General features: G+C 37.8%; 1 protein-coding gene across 2 annotated transcripts in view; it reads right to left on the bottom strand.

Moving 5' to 3' along the window:
• Positions 1–18188, bottom strand: part of pip5k1bb (phosphatidylinositol-4-phosphate 5-kinase, type I, beta b) — a 35844-nt gene that overhangs the window by 10463 nt on the left and 7193 nt on the right. For both annotated transcript variants that reach the window (XM_087794163.1, XM_087794171.1), the window contains exons 2-7: positions 10493–10550; positions 10353–10421; positions 9294–9424; positions 5585–5702; positions 3243–3395; positions 2865–3164 (exon numbers count right to left, since the gene is read on the bottom strand). In XM_087794163.1, coding sequence (XP_087650289.1) covers positions 2865–3164; positions 3243–3395; positions 5585–5702; positions 9294–9424; positions 10353–10421 — 771 coding nt within the window. In that variant the 5' untranslated portion in view covers positions 10493–10550. The remainder of the gene's footprint in view (positions 1–2864; positions 3165–3242; positions 3396–5584; positions 5703–9293; positions 9425–10352; positions 10422–10492; positions 10551–18188) is intronic.

The raw sequence follows: 18188 nt of genomic DNA, 5'->3' as shown, positions 1-18188 counted from the left end.
ATCCTGGTCTAATGATCTTCCTGCTTCATGCATAGGACTTGAAGTATCTCCTTGTTTAGTTCATGAGAGCCAGGACTGACGGATCCACAGGACAAATCAGTCCATTAAATAACTTTGCTTCAGCTTGTGAGTGAAAGGCTTGTGTGATTCCACGTTATGAGAACAAAGAAAGTTTTCAAGTCCAACCCATAACTTGCCAGAGACTTACTGTATATCTCAAACATCTACTTTATTCCCTTTAAAAAGGTCTTAAAAAATAAATCTTCCGATAACGCGACACATTTTTCGGGGATTTTCCTAAACGGTAAATCCCTTTAAATCAATCCTTTGTTGATCATGTGACACGTTATCCAACAACTCCAAACAGGAATTACACACAGCACCGCACAATTCATTACAGCTAACTCCCCTCCATGTGCCATCAATCGGCGTTGGGCAATAGGATCATGTGCTGGCTCAGATTTAAGAGTGTTAAAAGATGAGAGAATGGATGTGGGGTCGATGTTTGGGAAGCTGCTAGGTTGTTAGATAAGTGGTGCCACGCTGGGCTGCCAAGTCTTGCGAGTTCGGAGAAAGCGGCAGGAAGGAAACGCGTGTTCCCGACGGCGCTGAAGGAAACTGGCTATGAGATGTTACAACCCCTGGTTAGATTTTAATCGCACGTCTCACAATTGTCTTTTAATAGAATAGTCGTACCCTGATCATCCATCTTCCACTATATTCATAAAACTCCATCAATTTCCCTCCCCTTAAGACACGCTGCTTATTTTCCCAAACAATGACGTAAACACAAACATGATGTAATCGGTCCGACAGTATGTGAGACACAATAAATTCCTCAGTGTAAATCAATTTCATCCCAGTCAATCTGCTTTAAGATCTGTAAAACTGCAGCTAATATCTCGACTTCCGACTTTTCAGAAGGACTAGGAAGTCCCCGGGCCTTTGAGCGGACGAGCAGAAAATGCCACGACTCTCAACGCTCTCACGAACCATGTCACAAACGCCTCTAGTGTTTGAGCGGCGTCGCGTTACACGGAGATCCTGCAGCACACAGTTGGAAATATATATCCACTTGTTCAGCAATAAGCAGCTAAAATATCCCGTCGTTTGTAACATGCATCTCGTTCTCAGCTTTTGAACTGAACTCTCCACTAGTGAGCATGAAAGATGTTGAAACTTTACTACATTGATAAGTTTTTTACTGAAGGAGTACAAAGCTACTTGAAGAAACCATGAGCTAAAAATGGTGGTACTATTATACCAATTTTTGAATTAGTCAATTAATTAAACCATTGAAAAATTCAACCTTCAACGTAGAAATGATTGAATTCAATGATTCAAAATCACTAATTAATGCTTAAAAAAAAAAAAAACATTTCAATAAACAAATTCAAATATTCAACATTTTAAATGTTAAATTCTACTTTAAATATTGAACTCAGATACTGCAATATAGGGCTGCACGATTTATTGAAAAAAACGATATCACGATATTGGCACGTGCGATATGCATATCGAAAACGTGCGATAATTTACAATTTCTTATTGTTTAAATCAAGCAATTTTTAAATCCGAACTTTGACCAATCAGTGTCATGTTCTGTAAAGTTGTCAATTTTTACTTCTATGTCTCATTGTCGTTTGCGTCTCCGTCTGTCTGTGAGCTGTGCCGCGCAGCTTGCTAGGCTCGGTTACTATGGCGACGCATCTTGCCGGCACACTGACTTAGCACAGCTCAGTTTATACACAGAAGTAAGACTAACTTATGAACACTACTCAAAAGCTAGTGATCAAGTCACTTACCTCTTTCAACCCCCTTTGCTAACGCAAAATATTGTAAGTACTTTTAATCTTGTCTCAGTTGTTTTCTTATAACATCGCGGAACTTCCAAACAAGTGTAAACCTGTCCGTCTTCGCCGTATGCTAACGAGTTAAGTTGTTAGCGTAAGGTCATGACTCTCTAATGTCGCTCAGTTATGCGGGAAACTGATACAAGTACCGCGAAACTAAGCGTATAAGTGATAGTTTTCTCCGCTCATGTTGGCACAGAAGCGCGGAAATAAACAAAGAGAAATATCGCAACGTTTTTCTTATTTAAACCCCCGGACCTCCCCTAAAGAACTCGCGCCTAAATAATATCTCATTAATATCGATATCGCAATTCAACACGACAATATCGAATATCGCACTTATTCCCGATATCGTGGAGCCCTACTGCCATAGGTTTGTACTCAAACTTATGGTTTTGTTTTTCAGCGTTCTTTATAACATTAATGTATAACAGACAAAACGTTTGATGCCAAAGATATGCAATGGAAAACACTCCCTGTACAACGTCAAAATGAAAATGATCGCAAATAATGCGACGTTTTACTCCACCAGAACAGACTTAATGTCCAAGAAAAATCACAACAGATTAAAAGCTTAATGATTTTAGACTTGTATCTATTTTAGTGGGAAAAAAAAGAGCTTTTATTTTTCAGGCCTCGACTTACATGTGAGCAAATCATCGAGCGTTTAATTCTACTAGGAGTTGTGGTACAAGTGGTGTTGCATCACTGAAGACTGTGGCTGCATGTTGCTAATTCTGGAGTCTAGATTGAGAACATTATGTACCGACGTGGGAAAAACCCTTTGTGGATAAAAATGTGTACGAGACATAAAAATAAAAGAACTGATTTCTTTGAAGATGGATGGAAGTGCATGTGACACAAATGGGACAAATAAACGTTGTAAATTGAATCTTCTCACGAGTTCACCGAAGAGCTTGCTACGGTGTCTAGTTAGTATCATATTTCAATGTAGTCTTAAAACAGTCTTAATTGCCGATAATCAAACCAAAAACAGTGAGCTCCACCCACCCGACAATCTCTCTGTAGCGTCTTCATCAGGTTGTTGTACGTCTCCGTGTCGAAGTAAAGCCCCTCTTCGTGCATGTCCTGGAAGTCCAGGTCCTTGAAGGTGGGCGACGCTTTCTCCCTCTCCTTCCTGGACGCCCTCCTCTTATACGTGGACCCTTTCAGGTCATACTTGTAGTGCATTTTAACGGAGCGCGGCAGCACATTGTTCATCACCACCAGTCGGATGTTGATGCCGCCGGACTGGATACAGTACAGGCCGTAGAACTTGGGCAAAAGTGTGCGAGGATTCTGGTTCAGGTTCTGTCGAAAAAAAGACAAATCATTGAGTTGCTGAATAGAAATGCCACCAAAATAACCTAGAAAAGTCGGGAATCTGACCATATAATATCCAGGTAGTAGTCTCTGGAGAAATTTGGCTTCTTTGTGCTGCACGGTTTTGATGATGAACTCATCGTCACTCGTCAGGTAGAATAAAGATCCGCTGGCTCCGGGGTTCGTCAGCTCGATCAGAGGCTCGTTCACCATCGAGTACTAAAAAAAACAGGCAATAAATCAGGAAGAATCGGCTTAATTTGACGTGCAGCTGTCAATCATTCACACCTCCCGCGGCCACTTATCATCGGCCGTCACGTTTGTAATGAGGCCTCGAGGAGTCAGTTGAAATTCGACATAAAAAAAGTCTCTTCAGACAACAAAGAGTCTCGTTGTTGACAGACGAGTTGAATTCAGGTCACTTGTGTTTGTGCGTATGGTAATTAGGCTTTGTTTTGTCAGGGAATTTTCAATCCAGGGGTTTTAAATCAATTGCACATCCTTTTCTTTATTGCCTCATTCTCCTGCCGTCTTTGTTCATTAGACCAGACGTATCGACTTGAAATGAAAATCACCGCTCGGGAGGATTTTTCGGAGGGGCCCCTGGGGGGGGGGGAACGACAAAACTTCAATAACTTTCAATCCAGGCAGAAAATGGCGTTCTGGCGATGACGAGGATGACAGCAGGCGGTGCAATTAAAGTTATTATGCGGTCCGACCTGAGCGCGCAGATGAATAAATCATTCAAGTGAGACACAAACAAGTCAATAAATCACCGAAAAACTTATAGCACTTGTCAGCGTCTAACCTGATGTTCTCTTCGTGGGTGAAAGAGATGATTAAATTCTCAAGATGTTAATTAAATTAGAGTTCTGCTGTGTCTGTGATTTAATAGCCAAATGTGTGGCTGATTATTTTGGAATGTAGTCATTAAAACTTGAACAAGCAATAGGATTACATATTTGATGAACTGCCTAAAAACGTAATAACCCACAAAGAAGAAGAAACAGCCACTTTGTGGAAAAAAAACAACTTCCAAAATACAAGTTTTAAATACTCTCAATAGATGAAATGTTTTTAAGATTAAAAATCAGTGGTTCTCAACTGTTCTGGCTTTGGGACTAAACATCTCCTTGTAAAGACACTTGCCAAAATCAATAGAATATATATATTGTATTTTTCACTTAAAATCTTTAGATTTTCTCAAAAGTCAACAGTTCACCTTATGTATTAACTCTGGTTGTACTTACTGACCTTGAACCAATTTTGTGTAGTATACAGAGCTCAAAAATCTGTCAAAATGTTTTAGTATGACTTTAGTAAGCTACTAAATTGCAGCGGTTGTTAGATTGTTGAAGCATTAGAGCACAAAATTGCCCCTGTTAAGGGACGCCTTACATTTCGCCTTATAGTCGGAAAAATATGGAATATATCAAAAGACAAAATAAGCTCTTTGAACTAGAGATAAAACACAATTCAACCCTAACCTTGGTTATTTGAAGGTAAGACGTTTAACGTTGCGGTAGAAGTGTAGGATTCAGAACCCAATTTTCAACTCAAAATAGTTGTGCTACGTTACTTAGCAGAGGCTAATGCTGCTAGGCTAGGGCCACCATGTTTGGTCTACTGTGGGGTGTCCCAAATCCAGCACTTACACTTAAAATTCTGAGTGCACAAGCGCATCCCGATTATCAGTGTGCGAAAACTGGTGCGCAATTGAGTGTGTAATCGATGTGGCCGCCATCTTAGTGACGTATATGTCGATAAACGGAAGCTACGTCATGTGTCTTCGGAGCAGAAACCGGCTTAAAATTCTCGAGAAAACACTCAATCTACCACAAAACAACACAACAACAGTAATAACGAAATGGAAACAAAACTTAATAACCTTGTTCCTATTGGTGAAAAGCGCTGTCAAGTGTCGGCGACTGAGTTCCTGCTGTTTTTAATCAGCATTAAAAAGTAGTAGAAAAAGAAGCTGTCGAGTCATTTCCTGTCATTGTGTAGTGGCAGTGTTTGATTTGAGACAGTACTACCCTGTTGAAATTTGAGCACTACACAAGTAAGTGCACTTCCCTTTTCACAGTGTACTGTAAAGCAGTGCACTTAGAGAAGTGTGCGATTTGAGACACAGCTCTGTACTTCGGAGATGTTTAAATCAAGGGAATCAAGTATATTCTTATAAAATTATTATTCCTATTTTATGTCTTTCAAAATAAGAACAAAAAAACATTTTCTAAGGCAAATACCTGTTGTGACTCACTGTTAGCTAGCCAGCACTAAGCTAGCAACTTCATTTATTTAGCAATCCCCTTACAAATAAGCTCCCAAATTGTTCTTATCATGGTCAACATTTACATTATAATACTAAACAGTTTTTGCACATGCTTCATGCGAGCACAGCTCACCAGGTAGTCGTCCGGTTTGATGCCGAACAGATCCCTGAAGTAGCGGAAGGCTAGCGGGGCGTAGTTCTTGAAGCGAAAGTCGGGATAGTGGTGCGCCGGGGTCAAGTTGCTTCCCTCGCTGCATGGAAGAGAACAGAGATCACGTTGAATCATTGACAAGGTAGGGGTAACTTTTTAATTCAGACATTAGTGTAAACAGAGCGCTCGGCTATCGAACTCCACTACAGTCTTGCTTGAGAACAACAAAATCCAGAGTATTATGGTGACAAAGTGCCTGGATTTAGTTCTCCGCCTGGAGACCTGCGATGGCTCTGATTACATTTCCACAAACTGCCGCAGGACTCAGGGAGGACAAATGGGATGGAAGCGAGTCAATAACCTACATTTTGCTCTTGCGAGTGTAATGAGATCCCTGACATCCGAAAACGGGCGATGATACAGGTCTACCCTCTTTCGTAACACAGCGAAAACGGATTCAGGGGGGCACACGGCCACACAAAAACAACATCTGATAAGGTTAGTGTGAGTTTTTCATTCAATAAAGCTTTTGTGTTTGTGCACTTTCATGCCGCCTGAGTCCGCCAGAAATAGGTTAACGAAGGGTTTATCAGATTTAAAGTGTGGGCTATTTTCAAGTCTGAGACGTAACACTGAATAGATGCTGTTGTTTGTTGCAAGTGCAGGAAGATTTAACAAAATTAGGACATTTTGTAACCTTGTTGCTTTCATAAATAGATTTTTATTAACATTATTAAGAACATGCAGTTTCTCATTTACTTCCAAATGAAATTTGTTAAACTATTGTCAGCGTTTTACTTTCTTTATTAGATTTAATTCATTATTATTATATCATTTAATATTTTCTCAAGATACTTAGCTTCCATTTAGTCATTATTATTTACACTTTTGCCTGAACTTTTCCCTACTATCTTCATTTTTATATCCTTTGTGTTCATTCTGTAGCTGTTATTGTGTAGCTCACTTGACCTCACTTCGACCTTGTGTCGGCATCAAATCATTTTTTTAAATAAAGATTGATTCAAACGCCTGAAACTGCACATGCATCTTTTTTTAAGTTTAATATCAAAATGTGTTTTAATGTATCTATTTATTTTACAAAGAAAAACAAAGCAAAAGACAAATAAATAAAAGTAAAACAGGCCGTTCCCGCTCTCCGCTGATTTTGCAAAACCTCAACTTGCATATTTTCCCATCAGCAAACCCTAAAGATGCAAAAACAAAGTGCTTCCAACAACACTTGTCGACATCTGTCTTTTTTAGAGGCATTTGTGCAAATGTGTCGTTTTATCAGCTGCTGTCTTTTCAACGTCTCAAAGAAGAGGTGTCGGCGTTTTATTTGCTCCAGCCTCATCTATCCAGTCGTAATGACGATCTTGTTATCGTTGAACTTTACTCCTCCGTGGGTGTGTTCATACGAAGCTTTTATGGGTCATATTTACCAGTAAATACGAATAATAAATACGATTATTTTCACTTCAAATACTCCGTAAAAGTATGATGAAAGAAAATATTAGTTACATGACAACAGTGTGTGTTGTTTCCATGTTTTGTTCTCTGAGGTGCGACAGGCAGAACGCTGCCCCCAGCAGTGAAACACTATCGCTGTGACTACTCCACACTGAAATCTGACTGCTCCATTTAGCGAGCCCATTATTTGTCATCAATGACAGGTGCCGGTGTGATGGCAACACTCTCCTCTTCGACAACACAACACGGAAAATGTTTCAGTGGACATTAAATCAAAGGCTTTTGCTTCAAAATTCAACCTAAAACATTATTATGAGGCCATGCACTTCTACAAAAAGAATAAGAATGAAAACGTTTGATGAGTTTCATCTCTTAACATACGTGTGAAAAGTCCAGACTCCTGCTTTTATTGACCTAACAGCTATCTGCAATAAAACGTCACAGTCTAAGCAGCAGCAGAAACTTGCAGCAATATTTGGTTGTTGCTGAGAAACAGCCTGTAAAAGATTAATGTGCGTGACAAAAGATGGTTTGCATAAACTATCCTATGTTTGCATATCCTGGTGCGCAGGGAAATGAAGACAAACTGAGACGCCATTAGTCATGAACAGCTTTAACATATATCTTGAAATAAATATGAAATTTATTGACTGGTGAGTTCTCTGTTAGGATCGTAGCAGTCGCTGGTGTTTGAAGTAGAATTAAATTTGTACTTATTTAAATTGATTTTATTTGTACAGATATTTTAATTTAATTTAAAATAAGTTAGGCACCATATTATATAAGGTTATTTTTGTGAGGCACCGTCAAACCAAGAGATAAACCGGATTAAATGAAAATGGCTTCAATATGATGGAAAAACTAAATATTTAATTACATTTTCATGAAAATGTAATACATTATGAATAAAAGATGTACATTTCATACAACATTTGATATAAAATGTAAGTAAGTAAGTAAGTAATTTATATTTGTAGAGCGCTTGAAACAGCTTTAGACACTTTTATTTGTGCAGGCTTTTCCTTGATTTTCTGAGACTCCAGTGTTTGTCTCGGTGTTATCTTGATCTTTTCACTATATATTTGATTGAGTATTGTTTTAATTGTGTAAGCGCTTTGTGACCCTGGAATTTTTGAAAATATGTTATTTTGAGCACCCATTGGGGCCACATAAGCACAGTGAAAGGGCCCCACTTTGACCAGATCTTCTCTAAAATGTAAGATTTCTGCCATTTCTTGTTTTAAAGATTGAATCATTTTATGTATCTCACATATTCTTTTAACAGCTTCTGAAAGAGATTAGAATAGTAAGTAGGTAGTCGTCAAACTTCATTTCAAATTTAAATCATTATTAAATAGCGAGAGCAACATCCACGTGACATGAGTGAAACCATGACACAACACAAATATTAGGACCGAGAGAAATATATATTTGCGTTTATCTTCTGTACACACTGTTTAAGGGCAATTGGGGAACTTACTCACTAAATTGTGCGTCAAATATTGCCCAGAATGCATTTTATGTGGCGCACTGGTTGGTTGGCTCAAATCAAAGTCGATGAATGTTCATGTTTATATAGTGATGTATAAAGACGCTAAAATTAAAATACATTGACAAGAATAAAAAAAATAGTATTACAATTTAGACTCATACTTCCTGTTACGGACAGTTTGCTACACACACATTTTTGTTTGTCCTGCGACTACTAAAAGATTTTTTCGAAGTTTAGGTAAAACAAAATTCAAAACAACAACTATATAAATATGCTTGACGCTCAGAAGAGTAAACAGCTGACGTCCCTCTCACAATGTCCAAACACTATTGTGCCTAGAATGTGTGAATACATGGGTCACACTTCCACACAAAAATGTGCGGTATCCTATGGATAGCTTGAAACAGTCTTACCACGAGGGATGTTATTGTGGAGGCAGCTATACCGACTGTGTTTTTTTTAGATTTTAAACAGTGCATCATTAACTGAACTCATCAGTTTTGGAATATTAAAGCTTGAAATATAAAGTTCTCAGTTCAGCAGTGAATCAAGCGTCGTATCCACGAGCTACCTCTCGACGCCTCGGGCTTATGTAAAGCAAGCGTCTGTCTTTCCACCGCGCGGACAATTATTCATTAAGTGCCGCGCCGTCGAATAAAAACGTCTGCTCTCTTCAATGAGGCCGTGTGAGTAGGTGTGAGTCAGAAAACTAATATGTAACACACTGACCTGGGCAGGAACACGCTCTCCACCACGTAGAAGTCTTGCATAAGAACGTCTCTGTCGGGCTTGGACGTGAGGTTGCCGACGGTGTAGCCGATGCCCAGCTGAATGGCTCCCTTCAAGTTCGATGACGTCGTCTGCAGAGGGCCGTAGAAACGGAACGTACGGTGATGTTTGTGACGAAAAAATTCTACGTTGTCTTATAAAAGTTTCTGTCGTAAAATTTCTTTTTTTATTATGAATTTATGGAGGATTATTTTCCAGACATGATCTCAATATCTGTGAACTTTTTATGCGTTTTATATATTAACAGGTGGCGTATTAACAGTCAAGAAAAGGTGAACTTGTATTTGTTTATTCAACAAATTCTGCAAATGATTGTATTCAATGAATATTTAGATTTCTTCAAGCTAATGATTAGCATGAAATAACATTCTGTGTTTACTTGTATGACAGTTTCCACACCTAGACACATTCAATATTTCATTGTTCCTACAGTGTCGCAATATATCGCAATATATCACCTGTATTGTGATACATTTCGTATCGCCAGATCCTTGTCAATACACACAACTACTGTGGACTTCTTCTCTGCTTTTTGTTTCTGGGAGGGTCTATGTTTAGACCTTAGCCACCAATCCCAACTATGTGACGCCATGAAGACACAAAGTTACCCTCAGAGTCTGCTCCACATAGGAAAAATAACTGTTTTTTTTTAATATCCTTCACACGTAAAATACCTTAAAAAAAATGACTGGTCTTGAGTGGAAAACATGAAAAGCACCTCCAGGAGCCTCAGGACGGTGTCTATAAAAGCAGCAAGGCCATGAGAAGTGGCATTTGAAGTTAATTATGTGCAAAACTTGACTGGTCTTTGGCAGCCTGCCTGGACCGGGTCAGCACATCAAGTACCATAGAAGGACATTTATTCGGAATTATGTGACTCTCGCGCTCACGAGTAAAAGACCTCCACTGGTCATTAACAGCAGCTTTTTTTCTTTTTTTTAAGAAAGAAAGTTAACAAGAGTAAATACTTCAAATAAACAGAAGAACTCCAGCTCTTACCTTCTTGTAGGTTTTCTCTCTGCTGGTGTTCCGAATCCCGCCCATCCCATTTTCTGTGGTGGTTGACATCTTAAAAAAAAGGAAGATAGAAAGAAGAAGATGAAGAAAACGATGCGTTTAAAAAATGTTTACATTTTTACCTTGTTTAATTAAGGTCCCAACGGACACGGATCAGGGCAACATCTCTTGATGGTCAGTCTGCAAAAACAATAAAAAAAAAACAAAGATTAATGTTATTTTGTTACCTATAAGTACGTTTATGTGTTTAGGATAAGATCAGGAACAGGAGTTAAATGAATTCTACGATTATATAGAGACTTCCGATGACAGTAAAACTGATGTTGAAGGTAAGACGTTTGTTTGGGAAAGCATTACAAACACAAGAAATGCAATATAAACGAGCCAACCAAAATTAAAAAGACAGCATAATCAGAGTCGTACTTCCTGTTACAAAAAAAGTTTGGTAAATGTACACATTGTTAAATATTTTGGTTGGCGTAAAACACCTCTGCTAAAAACCAGTATGTATCGGTAAAAAACTTTTTGTGAAGGTATGTGGAATGTGTTGACGTCTTAAACACATTATTCTGTCACCATTTCTCCTCACACAATCATAAAACTGTCCTCATGACATCACTGCATTTTTCTCTCAGATTCCTGGATAGTTGCACAAGTGTTGGTCAAATAAGTCTGAATGAAGAAGCAGATATCACGGTCGCTGAATATGACCTGTAGTTACTGCTCATGTTTCAGTGCCAACCAAGCAAAATAAAAACGCTGAATTCCAAAAGTAAAATGTCCGAGTATGCAACGAAGAGGCCAAAATTGCCTAAATGAATACAAGCCAAAACTGAATTAAAACAAATTACATTTGTTCGTTGACATCTTTAACCAATGTCTGCTGGAAAGCGGTCAAAAACAAACAAGCGGTGAAAATCGATAACACAATTTATCGTAAAAAAAAAAAAAAATTGGCTTCCAAATTACATTTTCTTTTAACCATAGTTATTTTATGGTTTTAAGTTTCAAGTGTGTGTAGATTAAAACCACTCTCTTTTTGTAATTAACATGTAAATATTGAAACTTCAAAATTAGCAGTTACTACGTCCTCCTCAGCTGCAGAAACAATGAAATCCAGCTACATACTGAGGACGAGAGGATACAGCGCCTTTTAAAGCTGATGTTTGGACATATTTTGTTCAAAAACAAATGAAAGCAGTTACGACTTAGTCAAGAATCATGTGGTCTGTAAATTCTGCAACACTAGAGTCAAGTAATCTGATACTACGAATACTATACTATATACTGTATATATATATATATATATATATATATATATATATATATATATATATATATAGTACCATTTTACCTGTGTCTTGGTACGTATCATGTCGCCAGATCCCTAGCAATACACACCCCTTATATTCACACAGTAAAATAAAAATATTCAGTTGACAGTTGTTTTGATTTCATCCATGTGATTAGAATTTTTAAAGCAACAATTAAACCAAAAAACGACGTCCACATGACCATGTGTCATGCAGTCAAGTACGTGGGCAAATTTACGACAAATATATCCTTGTTCCTACAGTATCCCAATCCCAATATATCATATTGTTGCCCCTGTATCGTGATAACCTAATTGCAAGATTCTTGTCGATACAAACCACTTCTTTTCAGTAGAGAAGCAACATAACCCTAAATCAAGCTAACCATGGGAATCTCTCATAAACAACATAGTGGCCCCAATTTGGCTTTCAAAGTTTGACACGTGAAACCAAAATGCATCACGTCCACCGATATAAAAGCTTATTTTGTTCTTAAAAAGTGATAATTATAGTTATTTTAAATAACTAGGTTGCGGAAATATGTCATAATCACATCGTGAGGTAAGCACACCAGTGTCCACTTTGCACCTCAGTTCCCGCAGTCACTTCACGTGATGAATTTCAATTTATTTGCAGGTATGTGCAGCAAATACTTATTTGGTTTTCGTTGACTAACAATCACAAAGTACCGTTCTTGGTAATGGATGAGCTATAAACCCATTAAACACAATCATTAATGAAAGGAAAGACATGCCACTATACCTCTCTCTTTCTCTGAGGCTTGGCCAACTACAAAGAGTATTTGGAGAAAACAACAGCACTTATCAGTGAAGAGTTTGTTCTTTTTATCAGAGCAGCCCTTCTGTTGCTATAAACATAGGATCAACACCACTTGACGTTCCTCCATGTGTGGTTTCTTTTATATCTAGTCAACCTGGAGTCTGATCCAAGGCAGCAGCTGAAAGCAGTTACAACTTGGCCACGACTATTTGACATTTTCTTTGACAAATTTTATATGTCAAATTCAGGCCCCGGGGGGGAGACGTGGAGAAGATCTGTGTCAATGATTAAATCAATGAAGAATGTTGAGATTGAACTTCTTGGAATGCCAGGAGTGCCATGATTAGGGAATAAAAGGGCAATTGGATAGAGAGATATTGATGTGGAAACAAACATTGGCATTGTATGTTGAATGGAAAACAGTCATTATTGACTGTAAAAAACAAACGTTGAAGAAAGAGATGAGGAGGAAAGAGAGTTGTTGGAAATACCCTTTTTGGAAATGTGGAAAATAAATTGGATGTGGATATATTTTCCTTATTATTATCATTATTTTTCCCCCGTAGCCATATAAAGAAAAGTGTATTCACCTCCATTTAAACGTAATTTGATATATATTTTTCTATATATGTATATCTATTCTAAAATGGCCCTATTTACAATTTCCTTTCCTGGCATTCTATGGAACTGGTTTTCTCACAGAAATAAAAGTATATATTTGAATTTTCCTTCTTGTGTATTTGAAGGATTTGCTGAAGGTGGGAGTGTTTCATCACGGGATTATGCAAGTGTTGTTTTTTACTAAAACTTGTGATGAACAAGTGATGGCAGCTTTGCCTCTAAATCCTTGACCTTCTCCTCCGAATCTTTTTCATACAATTCCAAACACGTCCGATCATCAGGCTCTTTAAGTGCAATCCGAGTCCGATTATACCCGCCAGAGAGTTGCCGAGCCACCTGATCCAGTCGAGTTATCTGCAGGCTCTGGACCAGAGGAATGTTAATAAGTCTGCAGGCTTGTTTGGCCCTGTGCTGTCAGTGTTAGCAGACATTATGCTGAAGCACCTCTCTCGCTCTCCCCTCACTCACCTGACCCTCCAGCCAATCATTGAGCCAGCAGACCATTTTTCCAGAAGCATCTATGAAGAGGCCCCACGGCTGCTTTTGTTCGGCCCTCGACAACACAACAGAGATGTGGTGGTTGGATGAACACAAGGACGGATTATTGTTATGAATTTGTCTGTGTGAACATTGTTCTTCTTAAGACACTTAATCCAATGTATTTCCATGTGAATTCATTAAGTTAGTGACAGTGACATGAACAGTACACAGTATTTATTATGAGAGAAAACCAAGAAAACCTTTAATTGAATTGAGGCTGAGGTCAAAGGAAGTTGCAGAATACAGGAAACTATCAGTTACAACCATATTACATACATAATATTAATAATCTTTAATTTTTTACTTAGTTAATTTGGAGAAAATCTCATCAATGTCACAGCAATTCCTCAAGTAGATTTGTTCGCTTCTTATATCTATATTTAAAACTCACAGCCACTGTATCTATGTAGTCATTTATCTTCTCAAGTTCTCTTAAAAGAACGAGAAGTGCTCATTCATAAATGGAAACTCAAGTATTCATGATATTATATATCAATACCAGTTCAAATTTGCTACATTCCTCCTTATTTTTATGTTAAATTGTCTGCAGACGTATTTTCCCAACGTCCTTTTTTTTTTCAAATGTACTGCTAAAGGATTTTAACAAGATTGTTTTGAATATGCGTGTAAATCAAATCAAATGGACGCGGCCTAAATTATTTAAAATGGTGTGGTTTCTCGATCCGCTTTCCTGCTCGCCCGTCTTCGGAAAACACCCTTCAAGCAAACACGTTTGAGTGCAGATCAAATACACAGCCCGACGTTTCTGAGATATATCCAGTGTCGCACTGACTGACAAGTCCAACTTTGAACTCTAAGCCAAGGCAGATGTTATTTTTCAGTGGAGCACAGATGTGACATTTTGAAAATGGTGGTATATCACAGAAGAAACCTCCATAGTCTGCCAAATAAGGACAAGCCGAAAGAAAGTGAACTTGTTAAAAGGTCTACTTGACTAAGATGGTTTATTGTTATTACCTCTGCCAAGGAGGTTATGTTGTTTCTGGCCATTTTTAGTAGAAAATGTACAAACAAAAGTTACTACATGTTGTAGATTTCCACGTCTTAGAATCTGAATCCTGTGTATTGCCTGTGATGTAAAAACAAAACAAATCTGTCACGAATGTGTTTCCTCAGGGGAATTGCACAAAGGAATCTATGAACTATAAACTACAACCTAAAATGGAATCAATGAAGTAACTTCCATGTTTCTGTGGTGCCCAAAATTGCTGTCGTTCAATCCACGTTGTCTTGTAAGAATCAACAAGAAAATAGACGATCCAACGACTATATTGTTGTTGCAACCTACAATATTGTTGCAAACGGCCTATCAAATCCTGAATATACAAAACATAACATTGGACAAGAGACCATTGTGGGGCATTTAGCAACTCTAGTTTTTGTTAAAATACATTTTATGGGCAATGGAGGGCTATTGGACAATTTCCATCTGTATTTTTGGGAAACAACAGCGTGATTTTCATGTATTTCACCTTAAAAATGAAAGCGAGCGAACCCTTAGCTCCATCCACGTCAAGAAAGCATTTCTAAAAAATGAAAATTCGGGGTAAACCAAATTCAATTATTCAGTGTAACACATCTGATCATTGCAGGCAAAGATTCAAGGGTTTCCATTTTGTTCTGTTTGGCTTCAGCCACCAGATACGATTAAATTACCGAAGCAGTTCAAAGACATAATGGGGAATCAATAGTGTAACATAAAGGGAGAGCGAGGGGGGAAGGAGAGCTTCCATGACCTTCAGTGACCCCATGGGATGGATGTTGGATTAGTCGGGATACTGTGGAGATTGTCTGCTTCTTAAGACGCTCGGGAGAGGATTAGCTTTATTAACTTCATTTTTTTAGTGCAAGACACGACCCTACACAGGTTTGATTGAAGTTTAGTTTGTAGGAATAACTTATTAAAACTTCTATACCTCATTTTCTTATTTATTTAACACATGTACATTTTAGCGATTCCCTCGGACTCTGTAAATTCCTTCGCCGGCGTAATATCACAACTATAAAAGGGCTTCTTATTCTACTGTATTCATGGCGACCTTCAAGGATGTGTGGGCTCAGATCTATTGATCTATTGTATTCTACAATAAGTTATTATTGTTTGTCTTTCAAAAGGAAAAGAGAAAACTAACAAACTTCGTTTTGTGACGTGAAATATGTAGGACTATCTCATTTATGTCCATTAAAAAAAGTATAATAAAAAAATAAATGTATTAAAAGAAGAACACACATTGTATTTTTAAGTATTTAGATTGAAGTCTCCTGCCTCTATTGTTATGAAGTACATTTTAGAAATATGGAAATAAGCATTTGAATGAGGTTTTGGGTGAAACATCCTTATGACGGGTTAAGAAAACAAGTGTAGTTTTCCGTCATGAAAACCTTTAAGCTCCAGGGTTGTTCTGCTCTTAAAATATCATGTTTTCTCACAAACACAGAAATGATTTACATTTACACAATAACCAAAATAAGGTTATTACAGAGCGAGTCGTGGAACAGAATGTTTTCATGTTCATCACACTGTGTTTTGTCTCTTGTGAGTCATGAAGTCATGAAGTTGTCAAACAGATGATGGGGGGTGGGGGGGGGGGGGGGGATGTCGGTGACTGATTTCGGCATGTTCCGCTCCATATTTCCCTGCATCCTCCGGAGGTGTGTTTGTGTTTCATCATCCAAAGCAGGGACAAGATAAACGTCTAACCCCGGCCAACATTTGCATACCTCATTCTGGAAGCATATTTGAATCATTTTTTATTCACCAAATCCACCTCGTTGTCAACCACACACTGGGGTGTCTTTGTGTGGAGAGTTGAACATGAGTTGAACCTGATACTTAAAACTATTGACTCACTTTAGAATGTCAAATTAAAGTAATGGATTTTTAAATAAGCACCGCAAGTGAGGATATAAATAAAAACGATAGAATACTAACAACATTTGCATAATCTCTTGAGTACAGAACAATTTGCTCCGAGCGACATCCACCACCTCAAAGCATGTCATGTTACAGGGTTCGAAATTAACCGCCGCAACCACGGCACTTCGCCGTGACCGTCCTCCACACTCGCCGTAATGCCCTGAAAAATGTACCCGTGTTTACGGCACCAACTTGCCGTGACCGCCCTGGGCTTTTCATTTGTTAATAATTCCTGGAAGCGTAATTGTTTCGTCGAATAAACATAATAAAATCATCCCGACTTGACTGTTACTTAACATTTTCCACTGTTCAATATCTGACGGTTAAAAGGTAAACAGCATGGACACAGCCATTTTGGAAGCTTGTGTCAAAGGTCAACTGACGATGGAAACAGCCGAGAATCAGCGTCTCGAAGGAGGTGAAGGTGTTTGGTGAATTTTGGTCAGGCAGTGAACTTTAAAAATGGATGAAAGGAAGGAAAGACGAGGAGTTACAGGCTGTTGTAAAAAAAAATGTTTTAGCAAAATACACAACGTTTTTAGGTAAGTATTTATTTAGTTGTTTAATTTTCAGTTCCTAAACCTGTCGATGTTGTTTATGTGTGTGTTTATTTTGATTGTTGTGCCCTAAAATGTATGCTCTTCTTTAAGGCAACACTTGCCTAGACCATAAAAAGGTTAAATTCGAAGCCTGATGTTACATGTAAGTAGGTTCCATGAATTGGAAAATTCCAATGCTAGTTTTGTATGTTCTGTTCATGTTTACAACTGGGAATATATGTGGTATTACACCGCAGCACCACGGTCGAAAGTACTAAAAGAAACATAATGAGTTCTGCCTAGTTTAGATTCATAAAGTTTATAACTGATGATGATGAATGTTACATAACTGCCCTCATATGACCATAAACCCTCAGCTGGGTTTGCATAGACTTTATAATGAGTTCAAGTTCATCTCATCATTCATCTGTAAATATTTGTTGTCACTTTAATTACCGGAGATTGAAATTTAAAACCAAGGAAAAACCACAATTTAATATCTAATAATACATAATATTCAGAGCTTTTTGAGTATTACAGACTCATCGTTAAACAACCTTTCATGGACGGATATAACCTTTCCAGGGTCTATAGTTAATCCACAACGGTGTTTGTCAGTCGAAAGCTAGTCGTCATGTAAATCTATAGGCTTAATGTCATGTCATTTGAGGCCTTACCATTTTATTTCTTAAATAACATTACGGTGCTTTATATCCAAATAAAGACTTTATTTTTCAGGATGACTTATTTTTATTCAGGACCTTCACTTTATGCACCTTTTGTTGTTAATATTTCAATAAAGTGTGTATAATATATAAACACAATATATATCAAAGTATTATTTTATTTGATTAATTTACCATTAACATGCAGATATTTACGTCATTTGTATATCTTCGGCCGCTAGATGGAAGCACTCGTTACGTCCCAGCAATGACTGAGGACAAGAGGATACAGTGTTTTAACTTTGGTATCTTGTTGAGTTTCAATAAGTGGATCTTCAATTTTTAATGACGTACACGGTCCCAGGAAATAATTTTTTTTGTTTGACATGACATCCAACCATTTTGTAGTAGGGAGATCGTTT

Source organism: Callionymus lyra, chromosome 1 (assembly GCF_982586985.1).
Source record: "Callionymus lyra chromosome 1, fCalLyr1.hap1.1, whole genome shotgun sequence".
NCBI classification, from domain to species: Eukaryota; Metazoa; Chordata; class Actinopteri; order Syngnathiformes; family Callionymidae; genus Callionymus; species Callionymus lyra.
The sequence above is the reverse complement of the archived record's forward strand: the minus strand, read 5'-3'. Positions and strand labels throughout refer to the sequence as shown.